The sequence below is a fragment of the Mustela putorius genome, unplaced genomic scaffold, assembly GCF_011764305.1.
Source record: "Mustela putorius furo isolate JIRA1106 unplaced genomic scaffold, ASM1176430v1.1 tig00003863_pilon_pilon_pilon, whole genome shotgun sequence".
Lineage (NCBI taxonomy): Eukaryota > Metazoa > Chordata > Mammalia > Carnivora > Mustelidae > Mustela > Mustela putorius.
The window spans coordinates 24,155,222-24,167,525 of record NW_025422015.1 but is presented as its reverse complement, the minus strand read 5'-3'; the positions used below and the strand labels follow the sequence as shown (position 1 = coordinate 24,167,525).

The window sequence follows — 12,304 nt, the reverse complement described above, 5'->3', positions numbered from 1 at the left end:
ATCTCTCACCATACAAAGTTATTGCCATAATATTAACCATATGCCCGATGCTATACTTTTCATCCCCATGACCTATTGATGTTATAACCAGAAGTTTGTACCTCAGTTCCCTTCACTTACTTTGCCTATCCCCTACTTCCCTCCACTCTGGCAATCACCTATTGGTGCTCTGTAATTATGAGCCAGTTTCCATCTTTGTTGTTGTCAATTGTTGATTTGTCCCTTTGCTCTGTGTTGCAGATTCCACATATAAGTGAGATTATATGGTATTTATCTTTCTCTGTCTGACTTTTTTAATTTAGCATAATATCCCCTTGGGCTTCCTATGCTGTAACAAATGGTAAGATCCCATTATTTGTTATGGCTGAGTAGTATTCCATTGTGTATCTATTACCACATCTTCTTTATCCATTCATCTGTTGTTAGACACGTAGTTTGTTTGCATATATTGACTGTAGTAAATAATGCTATAATAAACATAGGATTTTTACATCTTTTTAAATTAGTGTTTTTATTTTCCTTGGGTAAATACCCAGATCCAAACAACTCCTTTCATAGTATTATATTTCCCTAACCTCTGAGGGTGGATATGGTCATAGGACTTGGTTTAGACAATGGTACGTGAGTGGGAGTGAGTTCCCCCTACCGCCTTCCTCCCTCTGCCCCGGACACACACACAAGAAAAGCATTGAATTGCTAGTATGAGACTCTCTGGAGCTTATCCACCTACCAGAAGATAAAAATTACCTGAAGTATTGACAGCATATAGAGGTCAGCCGCCCTTAACCATCACTCACTCAGAACTGTGGAGGATTTTGCAAGAGTAAACTTTTTGTTTTCTGTTAAGACACTAAGAATATGGAGTTGTTACCACAGCATAATTGAGCCCCCGTCATAACTTTATCATGATACACTTTATGTGTTTTTATTGTTTGAAAGTGAATTCAGAATTGTTTCAAGGCAAGATATCTTCATATGACTTCATATGAGTAAATGTGTGTTGAGGGGTTGTACCAAAAACATTACACAGAATTTATGTAATAAATAATCTAGAAAAACTCTTATAAATAAAGGAGCCTCTTGATGATTATAGTAATAGTGTTGATAGAAGCATAGTACACATCTACCTCTTGAAATTAATGATACAGGTATCATTTTTTGAGGAAATTATACTGATAAAGCCATTAAAATTAAAAAAAAATTATGCAACTCACTAGGTATTGGGCTCTTGGTAAAGGGTTTAAACCCACCTGTGTTTCCCTGCTATTGTCTTGGACTACCAGCCAAATCAATTCTGTAAATAATGGATTCATTCAGTCTGCCAGTGTGCCAGCATTTACTTAGTGCCTTTTACATATATCTAAGTCTCAGTCTCCTCCTCTGTATAATAGCAGAAGCAATGTCTAACTTTCAAGATTGAAGGCTAGGTGAGAAAATCATGTACCAAAAACACCTGACACACTATTTAGCAATATGTTGGGAGACAATGTAGGATCACAAGATGCTCATTGGTTTTGTAGTCATGCTTGGGTTTGATTCTGTTCTGCACTGTTGGTTAACTGTGTTATCTTAGACACAACCCTTCTCTGAGTCTCAGATTCTTCGTTTGTAAATGGAGACAATAACACAATTACCACACTGCATTCGCTCATAGTTAAATGAGATGTCTGTCAAGCCCCATTATGGCAGACACTCAGTAAGCAGTAATTATTATGATTTGGTTGTTCTAAGCTAAGCAAAGAGGATATGATGGTGGATAAATGATCACTGAATTAAGAAAAGGCATACTCCATAATGGAAAGCAGACATGTGCATTTACAGTAGTATAATAAATACTACATTAGAACTGTGCCCAGTACATACTGGTAGAGCTAAGAAGGAAGAGATGAATTATCATATTATCATAATATAATGTCTGTGAATGGCTTCAGTGGGATCCAATCCTGTCAGTTATTTCCCTTACTTGATGGGGAGCTAAAAATGATGGTAGGAATGTCTAGGTCTTGTTCAGATGGCCCACTCAGATATTGCCTGGGCCACTAAATGGTTTTTTGCCTTTTAAGGAGTGGAGTAATATTTATCAGTTCCCCCTGAGTGGTGCTTGATGGAACTTCCACAAGGTAGAGACTATGGGAAGTTCTGAGTCATCATCTTAGGTTTTGACAGAAATGAAATAGAATAAAGCACCTGAAACAGCAATAAAATTTTCCTCTGGTGGCTCGCCCAAAGTTACATTTATTTAAGTAGAATTAAATGGATGCCTTTAATAGAAAAAAAAAGATGGGGAAAAATTATTTAAAAGAATTTTATGATCATAGTTTCATAGTTCTTACTGCTTCAAAGAATAATTTGTTTTATATATTATTGTTACTATTATTTTAGTAAAGCTTAACCTATCTAACTCTGGTGGAAATATAGTGAAACAAAAATACTGAGAATGATTTTTAGGTCAGTAACAGAATAATGTTTCTGATATGATTCTAATATTTTCAGTACAAGCTTATATAATTGTGTCTTTTCTCTTCATCATTTTATCCATATTTCCAAGTCATAAGAATAAAGGGAAAGAGCCAACTAAAGCATGTGACTAAGTTGACAAATCTTTGATAGTCCGTGCACTTCTAAAATTTAGTACCTTATTCCTACCAGCATTATGTATTTAAATGAATGCAGCCTGGTATCAAGAAAAGAACATGTCCATATTGAAGGGGGGGAAAAACCTGCAGCCTTCTTTATGAGTAACACTTAAAACTGTTAAACACATTAAAATCCCATTTACCAACAGCAGAACCTGATGAACGTTGGATCTGCTCAGTGAATGCTAATGTGGGATATTGCTGGGAAAGATGTTTGAATGTTGAAATTTCTCATAGCTCAAAATGGTTACACAGATTAAGGAGAGGAACATCTGTTGTTCAAAAGACAAATGAAATTTGGCAATTCATTGGAAATATTTTTGTTTTTGTTCTGTTATATTTTAAATTCTCCCTTAAAGTAATCTATTAGTCACTTTTCTATTTTAAAACATTCCAATACTCAATTTTATATTGAAAATCCTAGGACTGTATATACAATTGACCAGTCTACTGTTTAGAAAATTGTGGCAGTACTTTATGTGATAGTAAACTAGTATAGCAATCCTGAAATCATCTAATTCTGAAATTAAAGTGATCAGAAATCTAAGTGAATCTTGTGACAGTCCATTAATTGCAGGCAATAAGATGTCACAATTTGTTCTGTTGTGTTCTGACCTCTGACCTCAAGTTCTAACTCTAACATTTTTCTATTTATTTATTTATTTTTGCCAGATCAAATGAGTAATTTGTCTTTTACTTCTCTGACTTTATTTATCTGAAGGGTTGATATTAGGCTTTAGTCTATCATTTATTTGGGAGTATGTTAGTATTTTATAAAACAACTACATTCCATTCACCTATTCATTAACCTACCCATTCATCTATCCATCTATCAACTATCCATCTATCCATTCATCCAACAAACAAAAATGTATTGAGCATGTATTGAGATGATCTGGTGAGGTATACAGATGATCCAACAGGGTCTTTATGAGAAGTAGCTCATAAGCTCATGTCGACACAAGCAAGTACTCTCCTTAGTAATTCAAACCATATGTTGAGTGGTACTTATACAGTAGAATATTACTCAGCCATAAAAAGGAATGATACCCTGATACATGCTACAACAAGGATGAACTTTGAAAACATACTAACAGAGAGAAGCCAGACACAAAAGGTCATGCATTGTATGACTCCAATTATATGAAATATCCAGAATTATCCATGTTAAATCCATGGAGACAGAAAGCAGACTTGTGGTTTACCAGGGTTACCTTTCTACCAGAAAGGCCAGAATAGAAAGTGCCTGCTTAATAGGTATAGGGTTTTCCCACGGGCCAGTGAAAATGCTTGAAACCAAATGAAGTTTATGGGTATACAACACTATGAATGTACTAAATGAACATGTTAAAATGGTTAATTTTATGTTATATGAATTTCACCCCAGTGGAAAAAAACAAAGAAGAATTTCCAGTGATACTTCTTGTACAAGTTTACTTGGTGGTGCTTAGAAAATGACCATTTAGGGATTTTCCCAAAAATCTCTACATAACCTGAGTACTGTAAGAGAGTGATTTTTAACACTTAACATTTTAGGACCTTCTACTAGGTTGTCCAGATTATACCCCCAAAGAAGAAAGCATTGAAGAAGTAGTGTTCAATGAATTAATCTGTGGCTAAAGATAAGTCTCTTACCTTTAGTAGATACCAGTTAGTACTCAGCACCCAAGAAGATTCCATCCAATTGCCTTGATTTTTCTTTTCAACTTCTTGGTTATGTCTGAGGTCATACACATTCCAAGGTACCATCAACTGTCTGGTATTAGTAAAGTGAGAGTAAACACAATAATTATTTTAATGTATTTTTTTTTTTAAATTTTAAGTAGACTCCATGCCCAATGTGGGGCTTGAAGTCACAACCCTGAGATTAAAAATCTCATGCTCTATTGACTGAGTCAGCCAGGTGCCCCAAAACAGTAATATTTTTAGAAATTTATTAGCTGAAAAGTTTATAATTTGGTTAAAGGTTGTTACTTTTGAAGATTCATTAAATGAGCCTATTAGCTTTGTTGTCTGGATTGATTACAGCATAGATTTCCAAATCTCTGAAGTTCCTTGATAAACATGAATCACTGATTAATAAAAATCTACTACCACTCTTTTGGAAAGCAACTGAAAATGCAAGAGTTGGTTTCATCTTTCTTACAGTTAAAAGAAGGCACATAATGTTGTGTTAGGGGAGATTATCAATCATTTTAAGAAATAATACTTACCACTAGTCAATAGCCATCAATTAATTTTGTACCCTTGAAGTTTACTTAAAATTTGTTTTAATGTATTAAAATGGCAAAAAGCTAGATTTGGAGATTCAAGTAGTATTTCTTTTAGTACTCCTGTAGATATTTTCTATACCCTCTCAACAGTCAACAAGAATAATGTTAATAAAATGCCTACTATTTAATAGTCACCTACTATGTGTTATATGTTAAATCAAGAACTTTATATTCATTCATTATATATTCATTGTATTTCATTTAATTTCTAAATCAAGTTTATGATGTATGAACTCTTATATAATCTTCACTACATAGCAGAGAATACTGAGACCTAGAGAAATTAATAATTTTTTCTAGTCTAACAGGACTGGTAAATGTCAGAGACAGGATATGAGTCTTGGTCGGTCTGACTCCTGAGTCTGTGTTGTTAATAATGAAGCTTTTAAAATTTCTTTTATGAAAAAGAAATGGAAAAAAGCCAATAAGACAACAATAACATTTATTTAAATTTTTAGTTCATATTAAGTTTTCATATTTTTGGAAGGAAATATATATGGGAAGTACATATACATATAATGTACATAAATGCCACATATATAAATAAAAAGCAAATATAATGACATTTTTCAATTTGGCCAAACCAGCTTTTCCCCCAAATAATGAGTGACTCCAAATCACTCTGCTAAAATCACTGGATTATACAAAAGTGCTGATGAAATGAAACCCACAGATACAGAGAACAATGCCTTTAGTTGAGGCCAAAAACAAATTTAAGAAAAATAGCACGTGAAAGTTTCACTTTGCATATAACACCCAGTGCTCCAGTTGTATGAAAATGAGAATCTTGGAACACTACATCAAAAACTAATGATGTACTGTATGGTGACTAATTTTTTTTTTTAAAGAAACTTTAACTATCAGTATGCAGATTTGTTTCTGAGAAAAAAGAAGTCAGACTAGCTTCCTTCTTTTCTTCCATCTTACCTTCCAATTTATTTATTTATTTTTAAAATTTTATTTATTTGACAGAAAGACAGCCAGAGAGGAAACACAAGCAGGGGGAGAAGCAGACAGAGGGAGAAGCAGGCTTCCCGCTGAGCAGGGAGCCTGATGTGAGACTCCATTCTAGGACCCCGGGATGATGACCTGAGCCAAAGGCAGAAGCTTAACCAACTGAGCCATCCAGGCGCCCCTTTCCTTCCAGTTTAATAAAAGCTCGCGCTGGATAATTAATATTGTCTTCTTTAGATTTTTCTAGTTTAAATATTAAAGTGAGTCGAGGGGCGCCTGGGTGGCTCAGTGGGTTAAGCCGCTGCCTTCAGCTCAGGTCATGGTCTCGGGGTCCTGGGATCAAGTCCCGCATCCGGCTCTCTGCTCAGCAGGGAGCCTGCTTCCCTCTCTCTCTGCCTGCCTCTCTATCTACCTGTGATCTCTCTCTGTCGAATAAATAAATAAAATCTTTAAAAAAAATAAATAAATAAAGTGAGTCGAACCGTCATGTGAATGTTTTCTGTTTTAAAAACACCTTCAACTGTGTTATTTTAAACTTTCTCCTCCCAAAAAGGAAATCAAAACACATCCAGAACTCAAGACGTGAGCAGGAATATTCTTGTACCTTTTCAGCATTTGAGAGTGGGAGTGCTGGCAAGCACTTTGCGCTGGACAGACTTAAGGAATGACCAGAGCTTCAAGTTATGGATATTTTTGGGCTGTCTTTCTCAACACAAACAGTTTACCTATGTTTCCATTCTTATTTCTCTAGGAGTCCTAAAGCTATGTACCCTCTCTTTTCCTTCCCACTATAGGTTGGGCTCGGTGGGCCTTGAATCTGCGGTGCCCTATCCTACTGACGGAAGCCTTGCCACAGCTGTGGAAGTTTGTCAGTGTCCTCCTGGATACACGGGCTCCTCTTGCGAAGTAAGTTTGCAGGAATAAATTCTCAACACATTCCAAGTTCCTCGCACATTGCTTTCAATACACTGTTTTATAAGTAGTTTAGCTGTTCCATCAGTGATTGCACAAATAAATGATAGTGTTTTCCTTAAAGAAGAAACTTGAGTGTCTGCCAAAAATCATGGCTTTCAAATCGAGTACTGCTCACATTATGTCATCTTGAAATGATGTTTCTGTTTTGGATATTTTTACCTTACGACAGCTGAAAATCTGATCTTTTCCTGAGTGTTTATTTCCTATTTAATTGGTTGATAAAATAAGATGAATGATAGCAGAATCATATTTAATATTTCAAAATAATTTCCCTTCATTTCTATCTCCATACTTACCAGGAATTCGCACTGTTTTTCCCCTTGCCTCCAGTTTTTAATCTTGTGTATCACACTCCTTCTCTACTTTATTTCTAAGAACACCAAACTGCAAGCAATTGAAGGATGCTATCTTTAAAATGCCAAGAATATAATATATGGAAGAAATACTTTGATCTGGAAATTTTCCTACATGGCTTTGATTTGCTTAGCACCTGAAATTTGAGATATTTGTTGCTGCCCCAATATTCTAGTTTTGTAGTAAGATTAACATTTCTTATTTAATACCACAATGTGTCATTTTAAAGTAATCATTTTCCTATACTTATATGTATTTTTTTTCAGTAGTTTGAAATTGGCTTTACTTAAAACCTGGTCAAAAAATTTTTCTGATAGAGGACATGGCTTGCAGATAAATAGAAGCTTAAATTCTTTAAAAATGGTGCCTTTAAGGAATCATTTGAGTGTACCAAGATGTTCCACTTCAACACACTATCCCATTAAACCATTTATAGAAATACTCTAGGCATTGCTCTGTTAGTTCTTTTGTGCTCTAAAATAATGCATGCCTTTAGAGGATATACAGGATTTAGAGTCATATTCATGACAAATGTGTTTTTTTTAACGAGGATCGGATTCACCTATCTAGAAATAAAACTAAATGAAATTCATTGACATACTTGATTTTACAAAATTCATCTAAAGAAGAGAAAAATAACTGTGGAAATAAATTTGTTCTGTCAACCTAAATTTGATTTTACATTTAAAATACATGCTGTATTTGATGAAACATATTCTTTTATTAAGAGCCTACCAGTTTTTATTCAAGCCAGAAAGCTCCCTTTGAACCTTTAAGTTCCTATTTCAATTGTAATAATAAATACCTTGATTCTATTCTTCCTTTAATACTTATTCCTAGATTCATTATTCCGTGTACTCTTCTTCATCTTTATGAGTGCCAAACGTCCATTAATATAAAACTGAATATTAGAATTGTTCAGTTGGCTATGTTTTTTGCTTATTCGTTCCTCTCTTCAAAGGTATTTATTGTGAATCTTTAGTAAATTCTGTACTAGATGCTGAGGGGATTATCTGGAAGGTTACATCATAATCCCTGTCCTTAGAGAACTAACCATCTATTTAGAGAGCCAGAACAAACACCTATGAAAAATTGGATCTCAGCACTATATAATTAAAGGACCGGTAAGTGGTACAGAACGTAAGTGCAATAATCATTCAAAGAGATGAGCAGTTCCAGTACAGCGCAGTGTCACTGAAAGTATCCCTGCGTGCAAAAACCTCAAATTGGATGCTAAATTAATGGTAACAATTAGATAGAAAGAGAGAAGCATGAAAGAGTAAAAGAAACAGAGGAGGGAAAGTGAAAGCTTCCTGTGATTCTTACACAATAATTGTTTGATAAATAAAGGTGTTTGGAAGCCCATAAAGGAATTTAGTTGAATCAGGAGAAAGTGAATTCTGGAGCTCCAGGATTTCTCTCTTTTTCATTTTTTTCCACTAACAATTCCTTCCTTTCCTCATCAAAAGGTCTAATTTTTAGACTTGCTATTATTCATTCCTATCCTTTCCTGATTTTATTTGCTTTTTATTGAGTTCATAAGGCCAGTCACACTAGCTTTGCTATCACCAATATCCACAAACCACTTAAGAGCTGAGTAAACTACAAAGACTAGAATGTCATAATTCTTGGTTGCCAAAAAACAGGTCAAACCTCTCATTATAATATCATTCTCTTTTACTTTATTTGGGGCCAAAATGTTGATTCAAAATCTTGTTTTCTCATTTCTACCCAACTTCTCATAAATCACTCCACAGTTTAATCTTTCAAATATTTTCTGACTTTCCTGGTACCGTCATAATTCATTTTATTTCACAGGTGAGACAGGTGAGCAAATCAAAGCAAAATGGGATACTGAAAAAGAAGTACTTTAATTCAAATCTTAGCTTTCTTTTCTATAAGATGGGAATAATATTAACTATGTCATGGAAGTGTTAATATATTTTTTAACTGATACTGATAATCATATATTTTGATACCATCAAGACCCTTGATATGAATGATAAGGTGATGAATAATACAGATATGGTCCCTGCCCTCAAGGACATTACCTTGAGTGGTGGCTATATAATATGCCAGAGAACAAATTTAAATAAATGTAATAAATGCCATGAAGAAAATTCACAAGGTATCTTGATACAACTACTAAGGAAGGGTGTTAGAGGAGTAGATGAGAAGGGCTACTTTATGAAAGGTTGTCAGGAGAGGCTCTCTGAAGTGGAAATATATAATCTGAGTGTTGAAGAATGAGAAAGTCAGCTTCGTAGAAGAAGCTGGAAGTGTATGAGGAGGGAGTGGAAAGGAGCTTTTTGGAGTCCACAAGGACGTGAAAGATGGCAAAGATGCCTAAACCTTAGTAAGAAAGGGAGAGAGTGATATGAGGCATGATTGGAAGAACCAGACCATTCAGAGCTTGGCCTGCATTATAACAATGTAGGATTTTATTCTAAGTGCAATAGAAATTGATGAGAATATTTTAAGGTAGGTAGTTGCATGATCTGTGTTTTATTATATGAAGAAGTTTTTATGGCTCCAGTCTGAAGAACACAAAATAGGAAGGCACGAATGAGAGGAAGAATAGTTCATATGCTACTGTGATAGAGCACGCTATTATGGTAGACTATACTGTTGTGGTTGATTGTAGGCTAATGGCAGAGGATGGAGAAGGATATGGGTTTACTCTGTATATAGTTTGGTGGTAGAATCAGTAGGATTTGTTGATACTTTACATACCAAGGGAGAGTTTAAAGAACTGAGGAGTTTAAGAATGAGTCATAAATTACCAGCTTGAACAATTGGATATGATGTCATTTACTGAGCTGGGGAAGACTGGGGAGGAATAGCTGTGGGGAGAGGACAGAATCAATAGTCCATCTTAGAAATACAGGGTTTGAGAAGTGTAAAGTATAGATGTGAATGTACAGTTAGAATATGCAGGTCTTGAATTTGAAATACCTTTCGGGTCTAGAGATACGTATTTGGAAGCGATCATCAACCATGGGACTGAAAAAATTACCTAGGAGACAGTGTGATGAGAAAGAGAAAGTGATCAAGAGAAAAGCTCCTCGGAATTCCTGACAGTGAGAAGTTGGGTTAAAGCGGAGGAGCAAGCAAAGAGCTATGGCGGAAGTGGAACTGTGATATCGTGGAAATTGAGGGAAGAGGGCATTTGAAGGCAAGGGGAATCAGTTAAGCCATGTGTTGATGAGAGGTCAGGCAATCATAGAATTGTCCACTGGCTTTGGCTATCAAGGATGTGGTAATATAGCCAAAGTGTTTTAACTGAGTGGTGACAGCACAAGACAGAGCAGAATGAAATGATGCATGAGAGTGAAGTAAGGAAGAAAAGACCTTTTTATTAGTTACACTAAAAAGAAAAAGAAAAACAGGTGGGTAACTGGAATATTAGGTGGGATATTAAGGAAATAATTTCATCACATTAGGGAAGTAATATTGTCACTCTAGTTAGTTAATTTTTAATGGGGATACTGGATCATATTTTTGAGCTGATAGTAGTGATCTGGTAGAAAAGAAAGCTATTATTGTTGCAGCCCAGAGAGAGAGAATACTAGAAAGACAACAGATAATGGAATGCAGATTACAAGTATGGTAATACTCCTTTGAGAGGAGTAAGAATCTCACATGCCCCACCCCATTGTTCTAGAGGGGAATATGGAGAATGGAGATACAAATGGAGATATTGTTGATGCTTTTGGACTCAATGGGGATATATATGAGTAGTACATTTGCAGAGTATACAGAAAACTTATAAATGACAATTCAATGAATCTATGTCCTAAAACAGTTAATCAGTTATCTCCCTGTTATCAACACCCTTAATTTCTACCCTTTCTGGGTCTGCTGCTTCACCAGTTTTTAGAAATACATATTACAGAAGGATATTTCTTCTACAACGAAGCTAGGGTGACAAGGACCTTAATGAGGAGAAATTATAAGAAAGGGATAGAAAATCAATACCTTTTTTGTACTAACCAAATTGAGAGGAAAGTCATTTTTGCTTCCCTTTCAGATGTGAAGTATCAGCAGACCCTTTTTTTATGTGTTTGTTATTGATGTTCAAATTTAAGAGTCTTCATACCCTGAGGCAGAAAGAACATTTCCAACAGTACACAACACAATTTTCTATACTTTATTACTTTAGTGGTTTTTCTCGTTTCCATTTTCAACTGGAAAAAAAGGGGGGGTCTTTTCATGATATATTACATTATGGTTAACCATCCCGTAATATAATAAATAACCCACAAAATGCAGTTCTAACTTGAGGGAGACCACAAGCTTCTAGAGGGCAGTTGTGTTTGCCTCCCCCCCCCCATTTTGCATCCCGTACAGTTCATATCAACCCCCATGGAAGGGAAACTTCATCAAGGTTGATGGTGGATCTAGAGTTGGCACTGACACCAAGTTCTAAGACCCAAATATTTCTTTGAATCAGAATTCCATTTTTGTATGATACAGTATTCCACACTTTAAAAAGGGAATGATGAGTATAACTAGAGTTCTGATAGAATAATGCAATAAAATATCAAGGGAATATGTGGTAAATAAATCCTGAATTATTTAATGTCATTTGGAGAAAACGTACTAGGATGTGGGGAATTGAGAAGGAAAGAGGTGAATTCTTCATGTGTAGAAGTCAGCTGTGTATGTGATCATGTTGTGGGGAGCACTACCTTTCTTCCAAATGATTGCCAGGTGACCAAGTTTAGGGCAGTTCTATGTGGGTAAAGGAACACATTCCAGGAAAATTGACATTGATTGGGTTGACATTAGGTGTTATCTTCGGCTGAGGTTCTCTAAAGTCCTTTTGTGTCTGCTGCCTTTTTTCAGTAATTTTTCTCCTATTTTCCTATCTGTGCTTTTTACTTTGAGACTGTCACATTTCAATTCTTTATATCTCTTCTTTATTTTACTATTTCAGAAAAGATACCAAGTTAATGCTTCCTCTAATCTCATACCTGCCAGTAACACGAAGGTCAGTAACAAGTCCCAAATGTCAGATCTAGCTCTGTAACAATGTTTCAATAATGGCAACACTTTGGTGAGCATGTTTGCTGAATGTGCTACTAAAAAGGACAAAAAAACAAAATTAAA

The 12,304-nt window shown here is 35.2% G+C and overlaps 1 protein-coding gene across 5 annotated transcripts in view; it reads left to right on the top strand.

The window, feature by feature from the left end:
• Positions 1-12,304, top strand: part of LAMA2 (laminin subunit alpha 2) — a 637,158-nt gene that overhangs the window by 352,176 nt on the left and 272,678 nt on the right. For 3 of the 5 annotated variants that reach the window (XM_045066378.1, XM_045066379.1, XM_013061205.2), the window contains exons 15-16: positions 6,658-6,769; positions 12,132-12,185. In XM_045066378.1, the coding sequence (XP_044922313.1) occupies positions 6,658-6,769; positions 12,132-12,185 (166 nt within the window). The remainder of the gene's footprint in view (positions 1-6,657; positions 6,770-12,131; positions 12,186-12,304) is intronic. The other 2 variants (XM_045066381.1, XM_045066380.1) reach the window with 1 other exon arrangement.